This window comes from Anomalospiza imberbis, chromosome 4, assembly GCF_031753505.1.
Source record: "Anomalospiza imberbis isolate Cuckoo-Finch-1a 21T00152 chromosome 4, ASM3175350v1, whole genome shotgun sequence".
In the NCBI taxonomy this organism is placed as follows: domain Eukaryota; kingdom Metazoa; phylum Chordata; class Aves; order Passeriformes; family Viduidae; genus Anomalospiza; species Anomalospiza imberbis.
The window spans coordinates 64952289-64976179 of record NC_089684.1 but is presented as its reverse complement, the minus strand read 5'-3'; the positions used below and the strand labels follow the sequence as shown (position 1 = coordinate 64976179).

The 23891-nt window shown below is 36.7% G+C and overlaps 1 protein-coding gene across 2 annotated transcripts; it reads left to right on the top strand.

Moving 5' to 3' along the window:
* The first annotated feature begins 175 nt into the window (after nt 1-175).
* RELL1 (RELT like 1) lies at nt 176-23038 on the top strand. Of its 2 annotated transcripts, XM_068188858.1 has the most exons (8): nt 251-342; nt 5847-5967; nt 10320-10559; nt 12283-12354; nt 13579-13636; nt 16229-16468; nt 17125-17311; nt 20568-23038. In XM_068188858.1, exons 3-7 carry the CDS (start codon nt 10382-10384, stop codon nt 17303-17305), a joined length of 729 nt encoding a protein of 242 aa, XP_068044959.1. In that variant the 5' UTR covers nt 251-342; nt 5847-5967; nt 10320-10381; the 3' UTR covers nt 17306-17311; nt 20568-23038. The 2 variants fall into 2 exon arrangements, with proteins under 2 accessions (XP_068044958.1, XP_068044959.1); XM_068188857.1 differs by lacking the exon at nt 5847-5967 and having other exon boundaries at nt 176-342.
* The last annotated feature ends 853 nt before the right edge of the window (nt 23039-23891 follow it).

Here is a 23891-nt window from a genome sequence, read left to right as displayed (position 1 = left end):
GGGCGCCTTCGGGTAAGCCCCACAGGAGCGTACCACAAACGCCTTCGAGCCCCGGTAAAACCGACCACAAGCAGCCCGAGTGCCCGCTTCCCCACAGCGGCTCCAGCAGGGCGGGCGCTGCAGGGCAGCACCGCCCCGGGCCGGCGGCCCCGCGCAGGCGCCGTGCGGGCAGGGCGCGTCCCGCCGCCGCTGGGCCGGGCCGAGCCGGGCAGGGCGGCTGCGGCCCCGCTGCCAACGCGGGCAAGGCGTCGAGAATGGCTCCGGCAGCGACCGGCGGGATCCCGCCGACTGCGCCATCGCTGCGCCTGATGGCTGACGGGCTGAGCAACAGCTCCGCTCTCGGTGGGTCGCTGCGGCCTCGGTCCTTCGCCGCGGTGGGACGCTTCAGTCCGCGACCCCCTCGTTCCCCGCCGGCCGCCCTTGTACCGCTCCGCGGGCTGTGACCTCGCTGGGCAGTACGGCCTCACTCGCCGCTCGGATGTCTAGGCTGAGCCCGCTGCTTTGCCGGGGCCCGAAGCGGTTTCCTCGGGGTCCCCGGCGTTCTAGTCCCCGCGGGGAACGAGGGAGGAGAGCGGCAAGGCAGAGGCGCGTTCCCCTCCGCCCTAGCCCCGGGCGGCCCGGGGGAGCGGGCTGGGAAGAGGTCGAGGCTCCGCGGCGGCAGCGGCTGAAGCTTCTCCCGCCTGTCAGCGGAGCGCGGCGGGGGCGCTCGGCGCGGGCGCTGCTCGGGCGGGCTGCGAGTGCGCTCAGCGATCGCGCGGTGCTTACTGTCGCGACAGCCCGGCTTGGTGATGTAGGAGGTTATGGCCAGCAGTGGCGAGGGTCAAAAAGAAAAAAAAAAAAAGCTACGAAAAACTATAATGAGCTGTACGAGCTCGAGTCTGACAACTCCTCGTAGCTGATTCACTTTAACTGGAATCGGATGGCTGTTAAGATAGACGTGCATTAAAGCATTGTTTCTGTTTTATCCTCATTTGTGAGCTTAAGCTTGGCTTAGTGTTTAGGTTTTGGAAATGAAAAGTTGACTATAACCCTTGAGAACTCTGAAGAGCCCTTGCACACATACAGTCACCAGAGGAAGTTAGTTTAAAATGACATTTTCTTTGTTTATGTCTAACCACAACTATTGTGCTACTAATAATCTCAAAACCGAATTTGTTGCCTGTGTAGTCTGAAGTGCGCTTTTTTTGTGCATTGTCTATGATGCTCAAACACTTGTATTAAAAATTGATGCTCATTTCCACTTTCAGCTTGATCAGCTGTATTACCTTTGAGTGGTATGACATAAGTAACAGTGAACCAGCTTGTTTGTGAGTAAACTTTCAACTTAGTGGAAACAGTTAAGATGGCCTGCTTACTAGCAAGGAATAAATCCAGAAATGTTTCTTGTCTTTGTGGCGTTGCTTTTCTATATTTGTATATTACTTGGTGCAGGCAAGGTGCTTCAGGAGAGTGGGAAAAAATAAGTACCACTAGGCACCCTGAATTTCAGATTTATGTTGCCTGGTGGCTGCTATCTGAGGACCTGAGGTTTTCTGTGCAAACTATGAGGAGGAGAGAAATTGTGGATTTCTCTTCTTGATCAGGAACATATATATATGTTTGTGGGTTTTTTTTTTTTTTTTTTTTTTTTTTTTGTTAACACATAAAAACCAGTTTGCTCTTTGGCTGTTACTTCAGGGAGTTACTGCATGTTTGTACATGCTGTCATTACTACACAGTTTACCTACTAGTGGTATCTTGAAGAGGCTGTAAACAGATGTTTTAGTAAATTAAAGTATGTGTATATGTAGGTTTATACTGACTTTTTACAAAAGTTTATATTCAGGATTGCTTTATTGAACTTGAAGGCGGGTGGAGAACTCTTGGTATGCTATGTGCATTTGTGGATTTAATAACTACAGCAGCAATTTAGTCAGGTGCTTAGGTGACTAGGATTGTACTTACGCAGGCTAAAAAATTGACAAGTCTAGCAAGAGAGGCAAAATCTGTGAAAGAATTTTCTTCTCAGAGTTTTCCAAATACTTTCTGCCAATGTATCTGCAGTAGCTCAAGATCACAGTGTACCTCTTCACATAAGAGATACTTTGGTTTGGGTTAAAATTGATTTTTGACTCCTGTAAACTAGTGAGGATTGTTGTTAGCTTGCATAAATTCATTGATACAATGTGCTTGATGGCATTGATTTAGTGGTGCTCACTAGATGCTGATTGTACTTGTGAATTTAACCAGTGATATGCAGTAGTACTAAATAGGTGATGTGTCCAGGAAGGATTTTATTTCATTGCTTTTTAACAGCCATACTGGTGAGATGTGCTTTATTAAATGTACTGTAGCTGTTTGCAGAGTGTGTTGTATTTGAAAACTGAAGTTTGAGGAAAAATTTCCAACAGAAATGCAAATGTAATGCACCAGTTCTGTGTATTTTTGCTGTGGGAGCTATATGCTGCTCAAGTAGTGACCAAAGCAATTACACCATAAGCACTGCAATTTAGTACTAGTAAACAGTGAACCATAAGCTTTTTGTCTCTGTGTTAATGCAGCATTATCAACCACATACTGTGTTGCACAGAGAACAGGCTAAATCTTACTTCCCTTTATATTTAAATTTTTCCCTTTCTCAGCAAGACAAAACTGCTCTATATACTGTTATTTTTAATTCTCATTGAAGTAATGTCAGATGCCTTCATGGTGTGGTGACTTATGGTTGACTAGGTTTGGTCTTCCCTGTTGGTTCTTAACAAGCTCTCTCTGGCTGTGAGGGAATTGCAATACTTATTGCAATTATTTCAGCACTCAAAATTGTTGCGTCTTATATACATTATACAGTAATACTTTTAGCTATATTTTCTTTTGCTGTGAGTAGAACCTACCTTACATTGCAGACACCTCATTTTTGAATCCCCACCCTACCCTCAGGCTTTCAAAGAAGCCAGTCTAAAACTTTCTGCAGACAATTTACTGAATGTGTTGATAGAATGTGTAATTCAGAAAAAAAAAATGGCATTAGTAAAGATCTTGTCAGGGTGGAGACTTGCCTCTCAGAGTAGAAAGCTCTCTTTCCAGACCTCCTGCAAAGTTTGCCTACAGTCAGAATTTTTGTAGTGACTTTGGTGAGCCAGAGATTTTGTCTCTAGTGTAAGAACTCCTAGCAGGCTCTGGCCTGAGTTACTCTGAAAAGCTTGGTGTTTTATGGTTGTGAACCCAATGCTGAGTTCCATGGATGCTGTTTGGTGTCTCAGATCATGCCTGAGACTTGCTGCCTGGATCTTACTGTGTTCACTAGGTAGGTGCATCTATTAGAATGAGCTTTAAGGAAACTTGGCTGATCCTTCTGCTCACTTCCTTGAGATACAGCTTTTGACAAATCCTATGAAGGCTTTGAAGTCTGTTCTTAACAGAAATTCTTAATCAGCCCTGCTTAACCTCTAAGGCAGTTGGCATTGTGTTATTAGTTGTCAGTATGTTCCTTCATCATGTGGCTTCCTTTTTGTCATCTCACTTCCTGCTTATTTCACTTCTGGTTGTAGGTTCTGATTGCTACAAGGAAGCTAGAAGTTAAGTGGAATTCACAAATGTGTTGAATGTTCTTCTTCGATGATAGCTGGCTTTCCTTTGTTATTCACTTGAAGCATATTCCCCGAAGTACAATTTCCTTGAACAATAGACAAAGCAAGTGGTAGGGAATAGGTTTTCGTCACTTAAGAGGTTTTTTTTTTCTCTAGAAAATAAACTTTTTTTAACCTTTTCTTTACTGACTTTTATAGTTTGTGTGCTCTCTTCTGTAGCTACCACCTGACTAGTAAGGCAGAGAAGCCCTACTGTTCCCTAATTTTTTTTGTGTGTGTGTGTTTTGGGCAGTGGTATATTTTGTCTTGTGATTGAAATTGCTAGTAATTTTATCTGCTTAGTTTTGCAAAAACAATTTGACTGTAGTGTCCAGAATAGATAAATACTATTTGAATCAGATAACTTGTAAAAAATATATTTATTTTGAAGTTGCATCAAACTCTTGTTAAATTTACTATTGGTAAAATAATTAAAGACATGTATTAAATGAATACATGATTACCATCAGATTAAATGATTTACCTAAATGATTTCCCTGCTAAGCACCTGAATTAAGAATCTAAAAAAAATTAAATTTGACTTGATAATAGAAACCTCTACTGTGGCTCTAATAGAATGCTGTATCTGTGAGTAAGTTGAAGGTACTGAATGAAAGAATACAACTCATTTAGACCTTCTTTTCTTTTAAGGAAATATCCAGGAGGGGATATGCTAGGATATACAAGCTGGCATTGAAATGACTTCACTAAAACTCAAGTGTTTCAAAGTAAAGATAGTTTCTTAAATTCTTGAGATTAAGGTATTTAGTGTGTATTTAGGAAATTGAGCTAACAAAAAAGGAGTTTTTATTTTTATGCCTGAATTTAAAAGCATGTAATTTAACATGAAAGAAGTTTTACGTTAAATGATACTTAAAATGAATGCTGTAAATGAAAGAGGACATCCAGATAGAGCAGTCTGATCCAGTGAAGGTGTCCTAGCCAATGGTGACAGGGTTGGGATTACATAGTCCTTAAAGTCCTTTCCAATCCAAATCATTCTATGATCCATCCACCTTTGCTATCTGTCCTGGAGGTAGGAAGTGTTGTTAGTGTTTAATGTAGTTAAAAATACACTTCCTCTAGAGCCAGGAGAGGATGAAGCACTAAGTATCATCATCAGGTGTCTCTTGCAGGGGGAGCTGGGTTCACAGACTGCCTTGCCATTTCTCCTTGTGGCATTGCCACAGGAGGCTTAAGCAAAGCTTTTAGCAGCAGTGTGTAGGTCTGTGGGGTGAATTGACCCACGAGTGATCCAGGTACGAAAGAAAGGAAAAGACAAAGCACCAGAAAAGCCCCAAAAAGAACCAAAACCCACCCATACAAACAATGTTCTGTCTGATTTTTTTGAACCCTAAGTGATGGCCCTTTTTTCTGCAGATGGGTAGACTGGCCTATTAATGGTGAGGAGGGGGAGAAATGCCTAAGCTTATATTGCTACTAAGGCATGTTTTCCAGCTGTGCTTAGCTTAGATATTTGAGCAGATAATGTGCCAAACCATAATATTTCATTTTGTTGTACTTAAATAGGTTATATGTGATCATATTTAATTTGTTTAAATATGAATTAGCATTAAGGTCAACAATAGTTTGTATATTGTGAGATTGATATCTATGTTTCATTTTCATGCCTAAAAGCAGGAAATATAATCCTGTAACTCCTTAAACTTCATGGACAAGAAGATAGTGAATATATATGTACTTTTTTTTGCAGGTAGATTGCTCAAATAACCAAATTCATAACATGTAAACAAACCTTTTTAAAAGGCATGCCATAAAAGGTAAATGGCATGGGCATAAAGGGCAAAATCCAGAGTAACTAAATAGGATTTTTTACCAGTAGAGCAGAGAGAAGATTACATTGTTGTTTATGAGCCATTCCTCTAAATTAAACAACACAAAAACAAGTGGGATGTGCTTAAAGTAATCAGATGGGTGTAGATCCTACTTAGATTTAGTATAGGAGATTTAGAAAAACAGTACATTATTTTAATGCTGAGTTGTCTGTTGCTAATATAAGAACTAAACTGTTTTGATCCTGGTTATTAAAAGGATTTGTTTTTCAAGAATCTTGAGTTGTACTTTAGGCAAGATAGGATTAAGATTAAACATTTCTAGAAATTTATTATGTGCTTTATGAAAATTTTGTCTATATCATGTAAAAATTGCAATTTAATGAAGCATGAAATATTTTTCCACTTATCTGCTAACTTTTTTCCTCTTATATTCTGTTTCCTGAAGGTGCTGTAATTTGTCTTGAGCAATTGCTGAGGTGGAAGAACACTACCTTTGTATCTGAGTAACAGTGATTAGAACCAAAAGACTTGTCTGAGGTTGACTATCTTTATATTTTACATCTTAGGTAAGGATGAAGTAAGGGCAGGCAATATTCAACTTCAGTACTTGGCATATATTAATTTTTAAGCAAATGAGTACATGGGATCTGAATTAGTAGCATTAGTGCAATTTATTTTTTACAGCTTAAGTATCACTAAGGGTGCTGAATATCACTTCTAAATAATTTCATTTAGATCACATCTTCAAGTAAGTTTCATATGTAAACTGGTAAACAATGACTGCTGTATAAAAATGCCAGGAGAGCAAAGCACTGAAACAAATCAGTTCTTTTATGAATTGTCTCAAGTCAAGGAAGATTGCTATGGCCTGATTAAAACCATTGAGAAGCACCACCATGCATCACGAGACTGAGGTGAGCTGTCAGCAGTCTGATAGAAGCATAATGTGCCTCTGGGAAAGGGAATAGGGAATGTACAATGAATGATGTAGCTGTGACTTGGGATGTAAAATGTATTGCTTGTTTAGGTCCTCAAGGCTTGGCTTTGCATTATGGCATAATTGCTGAGGGTTTTGAGGGCAGACTGTGTAGGGTGTTTAATAATGAAAGCTGTGTGTTTTGCTCTGCTTGTAAGGTTACACAGCACCAAGTATTTGATTAAGCTAAGTTAATTTCTTCTAGGATATTTTTGCTTTGCTTTTCATGAATTTTTGTGTCTGAACAAAATGGCATCAAGCAGTTTCTGGATTTTGTGTAAATAACGTGTTTTTTAGAAATGTTATTGATACAGTGTTTTACTAGTAATGTTTGTTTCTTGTTGAATTTTTAGGTATCTAATTACAACCAAAGAAAAGTCACGTAGGCCTAGGTAAATAATCTGGTATGTTGAAATATCCATATTAATCTAATGAATTTTTAAATGAAAAAAATACTTCTAAGTATGTTTTCCTTCATAGTTCAAAACCTCTGTAAACCTTAACCCTATTAATAGACTAATATATGTTACAGGGTATTCAGTTGATAAATTACAATTTTTTCAACATTCTTCTGTCGGTAAAAAAAGTGCCAGTATAAGCACAACTCTCCTTTTGGAGGAAGCATAGGCACAATTTGTTCTTTTGGAGGGTGTTGATGGTGTTTAATGGTATCTATGTTTTCAGTGGCTGTGTCAAACTGACGGGATTTCAAGTTGATGATTTAAAAATAATTATGTTGGACATTATACTTTCTTTTAATAGAATAATAGAATATTGAGGATTGGAGGGGACCTTAAAGATCGTTCAGTCCCAGCCCTCCTTGAACTACCTCCCACTAGCCCAGGTTTCTCAAGGCCTTATTCATCCTGGCCTTGAGCACTGCCCTCACATTTAAAAATTGTCTGCACATAATTAATGCTACTGCCCTTTCCTTTTGAACATACTTCTGAACCTGTGGCTCCATGTTACTACAATTACTCTGGGATGTTTGTTCTAGATGTACTTGTCTATCCTTGCTCATTGTTTTTTCCCCACTTCAGCATACTCAGTCAGTGGATTGTCTTAACAGAGGAGTTTGCCAAACCTCAGGCTATGCTGATTCAGTAAAATGACTGCTTAAAAACTAAAGACTTTTTGTGGCCTTGTTTCTTGAAACCTGGTTATCTCAGTAATCCAGTTTAAAACTGTTTTCAGGGTTACAGTCTGTCAGGAGCACAGCGAGTAGGGTACTAGAGAACTGAATGGGAAGGGACCTCCTGAAGCCACTTTGGATCTGGAGGAATTGCAGTGAACTGTGACGTGAAAAGCCTGAGGCATGGACCTCTAGCCATGTTATAAGGCCCCCTTGCTTTCTAGGTTTGGTGGGAATTGCCTGCCATGGCTATGGAGAAAATAGATATTTCTTTGAGCAGTCCATGCCACTCTTGGCCACAAAGAGAGGCAGAGAACCCAGAAGGTTGAGCTGAATTAATTTTATGACCCTTCCACAAAATAGCTTGACAAGCAAGTGGATATGGATAGTAGGGAGGTGTTTCCCATTCATTCTTTAAATCAGTACAGTGCAACAAAATCCATCTGCCTGTTGTTGTCTTATATTTGAACATGAAAGGTGCTTATTTATTAATACCCTTAAGAGCTTGTGATGTATACTGTTTCAGTTGGATTTCCTAGATTCTGAGATGTTGTAGTCATACAGGTGATACTTCTCTGGTGTGATGGCTTTTCTCCTGCCTAGTAAATGAAACTACTTTTATTGATTAACTGGAGTACTTTGTAGCTGTTGCTACCTGATGAGTTAGGGAAAAAAATTATATTTTAGTATATTAAAGCATGAATTATAAATTCTTAGAATGCAAGTAAATTGCATGTAAGATCAGTTTTCTCAGTTACTTGATTGTATCCTTTACCCTTTCCTTTCATTTGTTTCCTTGCAGTATAAAACAACTGCAACCTTAAAGTGTTCAATTGTAGATATTTTTCAATTGTCCTACTCAGGCATATGTTAAGGCTTCTGGAGGTTAATTGTTGGTAAATTCTATGTACATTCATCTGTAGGACTGCTGGCCTCCTAAAAGTGAATAGCTTTCTCTTTTGGTTTTGGGAACAAACTAGACCATCTGGTTTTGTCCAAAGCAAATATCCTGAGATTCTGTGTTAACATTTCATTTTGAGATCTGTTCAGTAATTTGTTTGCACTTCTTTCAATTTTTCTGCATTTCTACTATTTCCTAGGAAATTATTTTAGCAATATGCTTAATACATCTTTTTTTTTTTCTTGTTGCTAATTGGGGTTTATCAGTTGTTATTTCAAATAATTTTCATTGTTTTCACTTTGAGCAAGTCTTGTGTATTGCATACTACCCAACTGACAATTCAAGACTGTTGTGAAAAATTCAGAAATATTTTAAAATGAAAGGTTTACTGTTTCTAGAGGAATAAAGAAAACTAGGATAAATACCAAACTTCTCTTTTCTGTCACCTTACTGGTGTTTCTCAAATGCAACGTAGTTATGCAGCCAGTGCAGGAGATGTTTGTGGAATAACGCTCCTTCTGCAAACTTTTGGAGGCTTCCATTTTTTTGTTTTTGAAAGGAAAGGATTATTACTCTGGACATTTGTGAAAGAGTCCCTGTGATGTTAATGGTTTTCTACTAATTCTTCTATTCTTCAGCCAGTTTGATTAATGGAACAATGGTGAATTTCCTTGTCCATTTCAATACAAGTAGATGGGAAATATCTTGAAATAGATGGATTAAAACCAAACACTTCCTGGTTGTCATTATTTCCTACTCAAAAAAATTGTTTTCAGCTGGAGTGGAGGAGAAGAATAGAAGGTAGAAATGTAGGTTGGGGATAATAATGTTTAAGCCTTTATTATATGGGGTGGGTAATGTGTATAAGCTCTCAGGGTTTGCAAAGGTTTTGAGTATGCAACATGTCGTTTTGGATTTATCTGAGCTGTTGAACTTTTTATATTTTGATATGGGAGAAGGTACTGTGGTTTTAGTTTCTTTGTGTGTATTGGACCTAAAAGTGTGTTAATATTGAAGAGATTGTCCAGAAATGTGGAATGTTCATCATCTGGATGGAGCTCACCTGCAAAATCTGATCTAATCAGTGCTGCTTTTAGCAGCATTTGGACTGATGAACTTCAAGTGTTCCTTCTGATGTAAATATTCTATACTTTTGATAGATCAGAATCTCACTTTATAACATGGAGTTTACATCTGTGAAATTCAGAACTTAAATGAAACAAAAGTGCTCAGTTGTGGATATAGTGTGTGAAAATGCTTCAGCTTAAATTCGTTGCAAGCAAAAAGAAGTATTTCATGTCCTATTTCAAGTTTAAATACAAGATGATTTCCAGATCTCAGACAAACAAAAAATAAGCCCACCTTATTCTGATGAGTAGGGGGTGGATGCTCTTTGTTTTGAGAATTCCCACTGTCAAAAATAAAAATCAAGGCTATTTCTTTCACACCTGATAATTTTTCTATGCAAGGGTCAATATTAAATCCTGTATTTATTCTCATATTAGGAAAGGATCCACATTTTACTGGTAATTTTGCGTGAACTTTGGACTGGAGGAATGGTATAGCATTTTCCTCGCTGATCTGAACAATGAGCAATGGTAGTGTTATTCTTCTGTGAAATATGTGAGGCCTCTATTTGTGATAACAAGCCTGTCAGGCTACAATATGGTTGGTTCTTCACTGTTACATTGAAGAAATATCACACAGGCTTTTTGGATGTTAGATGTTTGTAATTGTTTGATGAAGAGGGAATATCTGCTGTTTCTGGTGTAAGTTTCAGCCAGTAGAGTATGTGTTTTCCTCTCCATTGCAGAAGGTACTGTGGGGATTTGGTCATGCTTGTAATTTTCTGAATTCTTTCAAGTGATTTACAGTGTATAGTGATACATTTGTTTATTGATTTACATAGATGGAGAGGTTCCGTGGGTTTTGTCAAGCCATGGCTTACAGACAACTACTTTGACAACTAAAATGGATGGCAATGATGGCAAGGCTGAGCACCTAGAGTATATTGCCTTTGCTTTGGTTCCTGTTTTCTTCATCATGGGTCTCTTGGGGATCCTTATCTGTCATATCCTTAAGAAAAAAGGATACCGTTGTACAACAGAAGCTGAAGAACTAGAAGAAGAAAAAATTGATGAAAAAATAGGTAATCAAGTCTAATAAACAAATTCCTATTTCTGTACATTGCTACTAGTATGAAATAATTTATTGTGAGATTTCTGTCATTTCTGTGTCTATATTTGACATCAAAGCAGTATTAAGAACAATATTTTTGTTAAGACACATCACATGGGATTTGATCACTGCCAGTCAAATCCAGGCGTCTTCCGCTTTTCCCATGCAAGTCTACTAACATTAAGTAAAAGCTTACAGAGGGATCAGAGTATCCCTATATTTGTTTGCAGCTCCACAGATGGAGTCACCAGATCATTTTTCTGTATTCTACATGCTGTTAACAACTAAGTATTGCTGTACATAGTGCTAGCTGAGAAGTGGCACAAAGCTTCCATTTAAAGCTTAAAATCTTAGTTTTATGTTTTGCAATCTTAATTTGTTCCTGTTGTGCTGTCATTCTCTTCTCCCTTCTCTTTATAAAACCAAGCCTTTGGACTGAATGTCTTTATTCTGTTTTATGTAATGCTGCTTATAAATTTTCCTTAAAAATGCCTTTGTTTTTATCCTAATGTTTGTTCATTTGTGCCCTTGTTTTTATTGTTCCTTATTCCCATCTATTCTTACTTGGGGAAAAAAAGGGTGTTACCAGGTGGGAAGGCCTATAGTAACATGGTACAGCATTTGTAAAATGTAAGTAAAAACAAAAGTCACTTGTAAATACTCTTCTTCCTTTCTCCTAATTAATTTCTTTCAGTAGGTTCATAATGAGTGCAGATTACAGTAGCTCTGTGGTAAGGGTAGACCCATGTGGTGCAGTAATGATGTGTCAGTGTGTTCTTAAGCATTAACTGCCTGGGGCAGCTGTGCAGTGAGTGGAGCTATCTGATCTGTTTGTTTCCCTGACTGCAACAGGGGAGAGGTAGTGAAACGGGGACATCCCCTGTGTCTCAGTGGCAGGAAGGAGCTGCCTCTAAATTACATTGCAGAGTTGCAGGTATTAAGATGAAGTGTGGGCACAGAGGTCAGGAAGTGCCTAATTTACTACATAAGAGAGGAATTTAGAGTCTAGCCTATCAAACTTGCCTCAACCCCATTTTTTTAAATAAAGCATTATAGCAATTATTAGGGAAGGGCACAGCTTTGCCTCTTCATTGTTTTAGTTCCCCAGTGATCTTCTTCAGTCTTTGCAGATTATTCTAGGGGAGCTTTTAATATTGTTAATGGGTGCATTCTGTTTCAAAAGTTTTCAGGTTTTTTTTAATGAATCAGTTGTTATGTCCTTGTAAAGGTGGTGAAAATCTTAAATTGAATCCTCATACTGAAAGCTCATAGTACCTGTTTTAGAATAGTGATATGCGGCAGTTTAACATTTTGGTTTGGTTTTTTTTTCCCTCCCTGTTGTTAGGATTAGAAATACTGCTCTCTTATTTGTCTCCTCCTTACTAGCTAGAGAAGGAATTTTGAAGTATGTTTGTGAAAACACTGAGCATAATTAATTCTTAGCTGAATTTGTTTGGGCTAATGTAAAGATGATAAACCTGTGTTCATAGTTTTTACTGAATAAGGATGATAAAGTCTTAGCTAAGATTTCCCTCCATCGTGACAACACATCTTGCCTCTTTTTAAAAGTGTAGTTTCTTTTGGTGTGTGTTCTGTTTTGGTTGTGACTTTTTTATCATTATTTATTTTTAAAATAGTTCAGTTCTTGATTCATAAGGCCAAAATACTGACAACATATTTATTTCTTTGCACAGAAATGAATGAAACTATACATGAGAATAGTGACACTGTGGGACAAATTGTTAACTACATCATGAAAAATGAAGGTATAGTATTGTGCCATTGAAGTTAGCAGCCCTTGTGATGGTGTTCTATAACAAATATGTTTTTCAGGTAGTCATATGTATGGTATGTTCATGTGCTTTCATTTAATAACCAGTTTGTTCATTCTTAGCTCTTTGAAATTGTCTTTACAAGGCAGTAACTTCAAGGACAATAGGGAATTTTCTTGCTTACTTGAAAATTGTTTTGTATGGTAAATTCAGGTCATGCATTTCCAGATATTTTAACTGTTTATGTATTTGGGTCTTTTTTATTCAGCCTTTTGCTTTGTTTGTGAAACAAAAGCTCAATGGTGCTTAGTGGCAGCGTTTAAAGCCGGTGGAAATTTTATGTTTTGACTAGATTAAACTTCTTGTCCTGAAGTGATTCTTGCAGCTCTTGCCTGATGAGATGCTTGGCATAATTGAGACAATTGGGTATATAGCACTAATGTTGAATTCTGTACATGTTGTCTGCATGTGTGTGCAAAGTAAAGGATTAAGAGGAATACGTGGCTGGGAAAACAAAATCATAGTTAAGCACCCCATGGTATGCTTGGTTAGTTCAGAATGTAGGAAGGAATGTTTAGGAGACTGGATGTTTTTATAGGACAAGAGCCTTCAGCCTTTTGATTTTACATTTGTATAAATCAGAGTTCTGAACATTGAACTGGCTTTGAGTTACCTCTGAATGAAAACTAGTCCTCTGGAAAAGCAATGGTTTAGGGTTTGCATGTGGTGATTTTTGGGTTTTGTTGTTTGGGTTTTTTTTCGACTATTAGTGCTTAGAGCTTGTGTATTTTTCCTTGAGATTGGGATTAGGTAAATCATGTGTTTTGATAGGAAGTGAGTGATTAATAGTTCTTAGCTGATAATGAATTTGCATTTTGTAGGACTCTGTTAAATTGATGTTTTTAATCTGAAGTTGGGTTAAATGTGTGAGGTGATTCAGAGATCTTGTAGATGGCTGTGTTTCATGGCTTGCATTGGGGTAGAGCTTTGAGTGCAATATGAACTGAACTGCAATTTTAGTAGTTTATGTTAAGATTACCCATAGACTTATATTAGCTCTTTTTCTCTGCAGTTTTCTTTTGTGATTTTTGGAGATATGTAATGCAATCATCTTTCTTTTAAATTACATTTCTTTGAGGAACTTTAATTTTGGTTTTGTTTTTTTTTCTAAAGTTAGAACCGTTCACTTTTGAAGAGTTCTGTTTATTCTCATTGCAGCAAATGCTGATGTGTTAAAGGCCATGGTAGCAGATAGCAGTGTCTTTGAACCTGAAAGGTAATTACTCCTCATTTTAATGCATGTTTCCTGAGGCAACTAAAAGCATATGCTTTCAAAGGACTTTGCTTCCTGAACACTTCTAAGACTACATTGCTTGCTTGAGTTACCAGCTACGAGGATAATACCTTGATTTTCTGTTGTGTTTGAGTCCTTACATTTTAACATATACCCTGGGTTAGTGACTGGCTTTTCTCGTTCTGTGTTCTAGGTGCATGATACAGTTTTACTGCATTTTGGGCTAAAGATTTACAGATGCTGCAAATACTGCTTTACTTTGGGGTGAAGTTACGTACAAGGTGGCTTAGTCCAAAGCTACTGTGGCTTCAAAGAGCAGAACAGCACTCATTTCATTTGTATAGGTGTTAACTTACAAGACATCTTTTTCTGTGTCTGCTTTTGGTTTACTTTTTTCTTTATAATTTTGATAACAGACATTGATTGACCTACCTCTTAAGATTTTTCACTGCACACCTGTACAGATAATTATGTAGAGAAAGCATCTCTGCCTTAGGTGCTTTGTATGTGTAAAAAAACTTGTAGATGCATCATATGGGTAAAAGTGTTTGTATCTGTACATGGGTACTTTTAGCTATTTCTAGATTCTCAATACTCTTCATATATAACCTTGTGTTCATACTCAAGGCAGAGGAGATGGAAGTTTAAGTAGTATTGTGTCACCTATAAAAGAAGTAGGAGTATATAGTTTCAGCAAAACAAAGAGTTAAGTATACAACCATTGAACACCTATTCTAATGGTGAGAGGCTTGGTTATTGAAAAAACCTTGACTTTCCAAAGGGATTTCTTCTCAAGTATAGATATTTTTAAATGTCTATGGTTCTGTAGAGATATTTATTTGAATTTTTGCATAGGCATGTGTAATGTTATCTTGGGCATTTTAGACTATAGTTTCAGTGGTGAATTAAAATATGAAGAGTAAATAGGAGGGAAAATGATTGCTCTTACAGAATCTGACAGATATTCCTGAAGCTTTTGTAATCAAGTAGAAATCCTCTGTATTTCTTTGCAAGTTCAGTGCACTATGAAACTTCCTAATTATAGAAATAGTTATGGCTGAGTAAAATCTACATATCTCTCACTTGAAGCCATTAGTTCTGTCTTTGCTTCAGATATTAAACTACTTTTATTTTCTTTAATATCATTTTCTTACATAGTTGGAGACCAAATAAATATTTCTTGTCAATATTTTTATTTTGAAAATAAGCACCCAAATAACTCCCAGTCTTCTCTGGCATGTTTTACTTCTTTAATTTGTTCTTTCTGTTCCCCTTTGGAGTCTCTGCAGTTTGTTTGTATTTCTTGAAACAACATTTTTAAACCTGCATGGTAGGATCAGATCTGGCATGATTAATGCTGAGTAATGTAAATTTAGGTTCACAAGTTATACTTCTGTTATTTCCACTGTTTTGTCCTTTTTAAGCAAGAACGTTGTTAATGTTTCATGTTCAGCTCATGAGCCTCTTTTTCTGAAGAATGATCATCTGCCTTGTTGCTTTTTAGTCTAGGTTTAGGTAAAGACTTTCTGCTAAAACACTGAGAATTTGTGTTGTCCTTACTGCAATACATCCAGTATTTTTAGTAAGATTTGTGTATGTGTTGCTTTTGTATGCATGTTCTCTTCTTATCATTCTAATTTCTTATTTTGATCTCTACAGTTTCTATGGGTGACCCAAAGTCTATGGGTACTTTATTCTTCTATTTTGTTACCCAGTGAATTATTTAAAGCACTGAATTTAAAGCACTAAAGGACCAAAACCCCCACATTTATAATGTCTTTGCAGTTTCACAGCAACTTCCAAATATTACTTTCTGTATATATTTTTAACCTTTTTTACAAAGTGTGCTGCCTTACTCTACAGTTATTTCACCTTTCATGATCTCTGACCTGCTGTGTTACAAGACTATGTTAAAATTGATGCTGAAGTCCAAAAAAAGTACAACTGGTTTCTATCTATGCTGTTTGTTATTCTGTTTTCAAGGAAAATCAGATTGATTCGATTAGTTAATCTCAACCTCTTTTGGAGGTTGTACTGCTTTTTCTATTTTCTTTCTAGGTACTTAACATTTTATTTCTTTCCCTTGAAACTGAATGATGTTGTTTCCTCTTGTCGTTGTGGTACACATTTTAGTTTTGCCTCCTTTCAATATTGTGGGACTGTGCTCTTCTCAGAGTTCCTTGAGATCCTGTAACAATTCTGAAATACTTTCTGTAGTTTTCCAAGGTAGCTTTTTTTGTGAGTGTAATCAGCTTATTAAATGTGTTCATCAGTATAAGATCACGTAACCTGTTCGCTTCTATTTAGGCTGATTTTTTCCCCACTCTTAATTGTCTTTTGTGTTAGTTGCCTTAACCACAAGACTGCAGCTGAATTAGTTTGTGAAAGTGATTCTAATTGCAAGAATACACTATTGGAGGGAACTGTAAACCAGACATCCTCACAAATAAATTTTTCCCGTAAAAACTAGTTATTCACTAGACATAACTGAAGGTTGGATTTAATACTTTTTCCTTTCTAAGAAATAGTATTTTATAGTAAACATTAAATTTTCATTATTTCTTTTCCCTACAGCCCATTGTCTCCTACCTCTCCTGAGAGTCCAATGAGTCCAGGGACTCCTTTGTCACCAGGTGTTGTTCCGTTCAGACACAGCTGCAAAGCCCATCACTTTCATACTGTTGGAGGAGTGGTGGAAAAGGATGTTTGTACTCGCTGTAGTCACAAACGATGGCACCTTATAAAGCCAGCTCAAAAATCTAAAGAGAACAGAAGAAGTCGTATTGGAGAAGTTACAGTCCTTTCCGTGGGAAGGTAAGGCTTAGGTCATTTTGTTGTATACTTCTCTTAGAATGCTACAGTGGCCAGTGTTGGATCAGATATCCACTGATTCTGCTCTGTTTATAAGGTCAGGGATTTTTTTTTTTTTTTAACGACCCTGTTACTATTAGACTGAAGTTATATCTGGAAGAAGTAAATGTGATTTTCTTTTTTTTTTAAGAACTATATAAAAAGATGGAGATTTACTGTGGGTGTAAATTTAAGGCTCTTGCTCATTTGATACAGGCTAAAAAGAAACAAGAATTGCACACTAATAAATATCTCTGTTTCTAAATTTGGTATTTCTCAAGTAAGTGTGAAGCTATAGAAACCACTTCATTCTCTTTGTTATTTTTAATGCCTACCTTAGATTGTAGTTGTCTTTGAAAATTACTGTTCTAAGAAGTGGTATGCAATCTGTGGATTCTGCTTCAAAACACAAGGTGTGATTCAGCAGTAGTGAGTACTAGAAATACATGTAGGTGATAGGAAGGAAGATGCTCTGAAGTGCAGCAGCGTCTATGTAGGTGTTTGCTCTGACATCTTTTTCTTAGGACCTGTAAATTTGTTTCTGCCTATGCTGTTGCTCCTGAGAATGATCTAACTCGTCTGTGGGGAAATACAAGTGCACTTTCTTTTGCTCACCTCAGATTTCGAGTCACAAAAGTGGATCACAAATCAAACTCCAAAGAGAGGAAAAGCTTGATGTCCGTTAGTGGCGTGGAGAGTGTCAATGGTGAGATGCCTGCCACGCCTGCGAAACAGGACGTGAGTGAAGCACCTGCCACGCCTGCAAAACAGGAAATGCAAGAGAGGAGAAGCTTAGAGTAAAGGCAGGTATCACACATTTGAACGTTTGGAACTCATACTGCAAGTATTATATTGTGAAATATGTGAAGGTAATCAGTACAGTTGAAAATGCATCAGTTCAGTGTGAAAACTCATCTTTCAATTTCAAAATTCTCTACACAAGTCTGCAAAAATTACATGTGGTCACTCAGTTAATGGTAAATTAGGAAAGGCTATTTTATCCACTGAATTCTTATCTAATTGTTTATTCAGACTTTTTAATTAGAGTAGATGCTGAAATAGCTTTTGTGGGTGTGGCATCACTAGCCCAACAGATAAAATGTCTGCATATTAATTTTTTGGCAATAAACAAATTTTGGCAATGGCTTAGATTTAGTGGCAATTGTCCAAAACAAACAAGTTATGGTGACAGTTGTATCACTGGAATAACTACAGTTATTCAATAACTACAGCTGCTTTCTTATGCTTGCTGCTTTGTACTGCATGCTTGTATACGATGATTGCTTACTAGATACTTCTCTGATAGATCTGTGGAGCTTTGACTAATAGCAATGGAATCACATGAAACTGCTGATCTCACAGGGATCTAACTAAGCCTGGACTTTGGGGTTTTCTTGTGAGTCATTAAACTTCAGTGAATTGCTTGAGTTACTCTATTGAGCATGTGAAAAACATGCCTAGCATGGTTTTGAAATGCAGTCCTCATTGTGTTATTTTTTCTTTTTACAGTTTAGAATGTTGGGGGGAAAAAATCCTGGAAGTTAATATGGTTTGCCTCTATTTGATGATATGCTTATGGATAATATGAAGGGGAAAGGTGATTTTAAACAAATGTGATTCAAAATTCAGACTTGACCCTTGAGGAAGAAGGGTTCTGGGGTGACATAGTAAAGGTACTGGACTTGGAGAAAGTGAACAAAATGCACAGTGCCAAACTCTCTGTATGCAGAGAGAGAGGATAAAATTGTGTTGCGTCATACTATTGGTGACCTCAAATGGAAGAGGGAAATGCACAAGAGAAGATTGTGTCTGTTTAGAAAAGCAACAAGACTCAAATGCCCTTGAGTATCTTGAGGTTAAAGTAGAGAGCTGGTATGCAGTGGGATACTTCCTCCCAGCCCTTACTGGCAGCACAAGTTTGACTGTTGAAGTAAGAAGAATGTAGTTGTCTGGCCTCTATGTCTCATCACTAAGTGGTACCCAGGTTTTTTGAAACGTTGTAGAGGAAGAGAAACCTGGAGATGTAGTATGCTTCCAAATAATAAAAATGTTATGGAGGGTAATGAGGTAATTTTTTTTTTCACAGTAAATAAGAAGACAGTGATAGGCTAAATTGCAAGGAAGTGGAGCTCAGGTTTCAAAAATTAAGAAATTGGAATAAGCATCTTTATTGCTGGACATTTATAAGACCAGGCTTGTCTATGCCAGTGTTTCGCTTTTTGATCTGTAGCACATTTTGGCAAATCACAGGTGCCTAGTGGCTGCTGTTTCACTGTTGCACTGAAATCTGTGCAGGATCTACAGATATCAGTGAAAGGCAAAAGTACTCTTATTTTCTGATTCAGAATTATGTCCCTGTGTTCAAGGTTTTTTATGTTGATGTGGTTTCTATTTCTTCCCTTTTTAAAAATCAATATTAGCTAAATGGAATAGGAGATAACATCTTCCTTCACTAGATTGGCATTTCCTTGCCCAGCTAATTGTTTTGTTAGTTCTGTGACTATTTTTATTTCTTTTCTGTATCTCTAGTGGGAGATACAAAAATCTCATCAGATTGTTCATAATATGAGTTTTGTACTTAAAGGCAAGCTAGTTATCTTCTCTTTAAGCATGAGAAATAGAAAGAATAGGGCATATATGAAAATAAATTTAAGTACACTTTGATTAAAAAAACCCCATCATTTTGAAATCACTCAAAATGTTTTGTAATCCAGTTTTCTCTCTAATTTATTCTTTCCTCTCCTAAATAGAAAAACTGTTCCCTGTAATTACCTAAAAGTTCTATAAATTTAAACCATTACTACTTTAATTTAAAAATAAACTGTTCTCTAGAGAGATATGATAGTAAAGCTATAAAAAAAACTGTCCATCTATGGCAGCTTTTTATCGTAGAACCTCCCCTTAGGATTAAAGTTTTGCCCCTTCTGAAAACAAATGTTCTAATAGCAGAGAAATGGTTCAGCTGAATATTTTAATGGTCTCTCTAGTCCAGCAGAGCTATTTTGTAAATCATCTGGGAAACTAGCCAGGTCTGGTTGATTTGCACTACAAAAAATAAACAGATCTTGCTTGTAAAAGGGTATGATGCTGTTCCCTAGCATGGTTCTAGATCAGTTTTTGTCCACTGTCACGAGAAGCTGTTCATGTGTAAACAGGTAGTAGTTGCACCTTTACTTCAGCTACTTATTTCAGACTTCTAATAAATTATTGTAGCCCAATTTACTGAAACTGAATAAATAAACAGCATTTTGTGCCTCTAGTCAATAAATTTCTGATTAAAGATAATAGGTTGGGGGAATTTGACTTAGATCTTCAGGAAGAAGGCAGACATAAATGTGTGTTTAACTGGTTCCAGAAAAGGTTTTTCTGTCACTCAGAGGCAGTAGATTTGTGGTTGACTTTAACCCCTGTTACTGAGAGTTCCTGTATGAGGTGGAATTCCTGAGTTGGACGGTACCTGAATGAAGTAGCATTGCTGATTGCCTGCATTCACTGCTACTCTCAAGTCCAGGGTTTTTTTCCCCCTAAACTGACGTGTTCTGAAGCGACCTCTACAGTGTTTCAGCTTATCTAGTGTCTTGCTGGCTGCATCACTGAAAGTTGTAGCATGTCTCCTGTGTCTTCAAGGTTCATGTTCTCAGCAGACTCCATTTCATCAGTTAATTTTATTTCAAATATGCTTAATGACACATAAAATGAGTAGTAGATACACAGCTGATAATTGAAGTCAAAACTTAGAGTTGAGCTCTTGGACATTTTAAGCTACTGGGTAAACAGAAACTGGTACTGGTACACTGAAGCTATGTAACATTTTCCATTTGTAGTGATTAACACTGTGGTGTGATTTGTCAGTTTGTTCATGCATTTCAAGAGTACTAGCTCAATTTTTAGTTCCTCTTTATGATTTCACATGCTAAACTTGGAATGCATGGCAATTACTTCATGCAGTTGTGGCTTTTTTTTTCCATTTCAGAGCACCTGCTAACTTTTTAATTGATGTGTCCATCCTAAAACTAATTTTGCTATTTAGGTTTATTTTTAGAATTGTTTTCTTCTCTTACAGGTGGAACTTTTAGAAGAAGATTGCAAGCACTTTGGAGAAAACTGAAAACTCCCAAGAGATGCATACTATTTAAGGAAATGTATTTATGGCAATGTAGCATTTTACAAGTTCTGTGATGTCATTCCTGCAAGGTTAAACACTTAATGGTTTTTGACCAGTAAAATAGTGAGATTTAGACACTTAAATACTGTTGAGCTATGTGGACATCATAATGAATGGCTTCATCTTGGAAAGAAAACATACAAGTTTTTGGACAGGAAAGGTAAAAGCTTTATCAAGTCTTAAACATTTTTTTATTTAGACAAGCATTTACGAGCTCAATATTAAGAGTAATACAATTACCTCATGGATAAACTGCGTTCACCCCAGTGGTCCATCTGGATTTTTCTTCTCCTGTTTTGCCCGCTCCAAAATTGACAAGTGTTTGCTGAAGGTAAAAGCCAGCCTTTGAAATATGAAATTATTCTTTTAATCTAACTGCTTGTAGCCAAGTAAAATGTACATAATTATGTCAGCCAAATCTGCATGTGTGCCTTTAGTACATAAGCCCTTGAACTCTGTGCAGGGTATCTCAAAGTAGAGACTGGTTCAGTTATATGCAGATGTTAAATTAAATTGTTGTTCCCCAGACCCATACCTCTCCCTTACTACTTGACATAGACTGAAGAGCATCTTTTTGTATGCAGTTGGATGAGCTCTTGGTGAGGTTACTTTCCTCAAGGCCTTGTGTTCTCTTTTCTTGTAACTGCTCACTCATATTTGAAGAGTTCCTAATAGTTTTGCTTTTCTTTTTTTGTTCTTACCCACAGGTTCCTTATTAAGTTAAGGCAGCATATTTCAAGCCTTAGATAAGGATATGGAATATTGGGCATTAAAAAATGTATGGAATATATATTAAAGTGCTTCAGAGTGCTTTATTGGACTGAGGGTAGTTGTATTCATTGGCAATAAAATCTTAAGCCAATGTTACTCCTTTCATATTTTAAGTGTGACTTAATGCTAAAAGTACCGTGATATTGTGATACTAATTTTATGTATCTTCTTATGATCTCAGCTTTGTCCTGTTACTTGTTCTGGGGAGAGAAATCTCTGTAATACTTCAGCAAACTTTTCTGTGTAATAGAAAATCATATAATTTGTTCTGAGTGCCTAAGAATATAAGCTCTAATATAATGCTTTTTAGTAGAGATTGCACTATATTTTGAGAACTATAACTTAATCTGCTTTATGAACTCAAGGAAAATTAGTGTATGTTTTTGAAATGGGTTTATTTTAAATTGATACCTTCAATCTTTTTAATACAAGAGCTCTAAATTGTGTTTCTCCTTCATATCTGAGAATTGTGTTTCTTCATCGATTTATGTATGCAGTGTTAACAATCAGTGTGTACAAAATGACTCTTCTTGCTTGTGTATTAGTTACTCCCATGTCTTGTCAGGAAACATCAAGTTTTTTCACTCTTGCTGCAAGTAAGTGCTGCTGATGGTCTTCTTCTGTGTGTATCCACAAGATCCCGACTGGTCCTATCAATATGTATTTATCTGTGATGCTATATTTGCCAAAAAACCCACCACTGCCCACCCAAACTTTGAAAATAATAAATGTTTTCTTGTTCTTTTCAATATGGATATTTTTAGAGATAATTGGCTGTCCTTGAGAACCCAGAATAACTGTTTGGCTGGGACTCTAACTTCAGTGTTGAGCACTGCTCCCTGCTCCCATAAATTTAAAATCAGCTTGTGAAATCTCTTCAATATTTAAATGCAACATAAACACCAGCCTCATCTACAGGCACACATTAAGCTTCACATGATTATTTGTGTGAAGAATATTTCTAGAAGATTTAATTAGTATTGGTTGTAGTAATAAGCTTTCGGTTTCCAAGAGATTGATAGCTATGACCATAAAATATTACTGGAAAAAGGAAGCATTGGAGAAAACAGCATTTTTCAAATAATTTTCAGAAAGAAGATACAGAGTTACAGACTGTCCTCAAAGCTTTTTCTAAAAAAAGGGCAGTTTGTCTTGATATTGTATTTTGATACATGATGTGTTAGTATGGTGAATAAATGGCAAAAGGATTGAAGAAAGTTTAAACAGTAATAGGTTTTTTTTTACTTATTTTAAAAGTAGTTTCTATTTTGATTCCATTGAAAATACATAGAATAAAAGGGATGGAAAGATTTTGGATATGTAAAATATTGTTTACCTGTATAAAGTAATTATGTAAGGTATTATAAGATCTGATTTGTGCAAGAATTGAATTTATGCATTGCTACGTAAGTAAGAGAGGATTTAGAAACTGTGCCTGTTTCATTGCCTTTAACACTACACTGCTATTTTGTAGGGGTATTCATATTGCCATATTATTCTGCTTTTCTTAAATTTGCTTATCAAATGTATTTTTAACAAAATAGTTTATATACAACTTTTATACTACCAAGCAGTAAATAAAAAATATTGATTCTTAAGCTTGCTTCTTACTTCCTTAAGCCTTCAACCACTGAGTGAAATTTAATTTTTGCACCATCTGAATGTAAAACGCAATCTTTTTGCCTCGTAAGTTTTTGTATATGGAGATAGTGAGAAGGTTTGGTTATAGTGTGATGTACTTCAGAGTAGTTTGATTTTCTTCAGAAAGGATAATTGCAAATACTACTTTAGTTTCATATTTAAATGACAAAGACAGAAATCTGTGCTTTAACTCAAGCTGGTATCTTAGATTTAAAATATCAAGACTTTTATTTTTTTAATATATTTGATACAGAGCTTTTAAAAAATACTCTATATTATTCTTAATTTTTTCATAAGGTAGGGAATGAAAAATCTCAAATGACAGGAAGCTCTTTGCAGTTGTTTCCTCTCAGCCTGTGTCCGTCTGTGATACTACAATGCTTAATTTGTTACATTATGTTCTGACAGATGACTGTGATCTGTAAAGGGCACTAAGAATGAATTTTGCGGTATGAATAGTGTGAAGGAGCCTTGAAGCAAGTTGTAGCTAGCTGAGATGGGATTATCAGTGTACAATCCTGTTTGCAGGTTTCGGGTTCTTTTATTATTTCAGTGCTCCTAGCAGCATCACGTAGGGTCTGTTTTGAGCTCTGTATTTGAATATCAGAAGTTGATATACAGCTGTGGTTTATACTGAGAATATTAAAAAAACAAAATTTTTTTTTAAAAGTCCTTCCAGGCCTTAATCTTCAGGCAGAATTGAGACACTATTGCTGCTGAAGCTTCCAGAAATTCAACACAGTATGTGAGTCTCATTTGCAGGATTTTTTTTTGGTTCTTTTTTTCTTCTATGTACAAATTCTGTGTAGT

Coding starts and splice junctions, on each gene's coding strand:
- RELL1 (XM_068188857.1), top strand. CDS start 255: ATGGCTCCGGCAGCGACCGGCGGGATCCCGCCGACTGCGCCATCGCTG. Junction 13,637..16,228: donor AGTGTCTTTGAACCTGAAAG/GTAATTACTCCT, acceptor TTTTCCCTACAG/CCCATTGTCTCCTACCTCTC. Junction 16,469..17,124: donor ACAGTCCTTTCCGTGGGAAG/GTAAGGCTTAGG, acceptor TGCTCACCTCAG/ATTTCGAGTCACAAAAGTGG.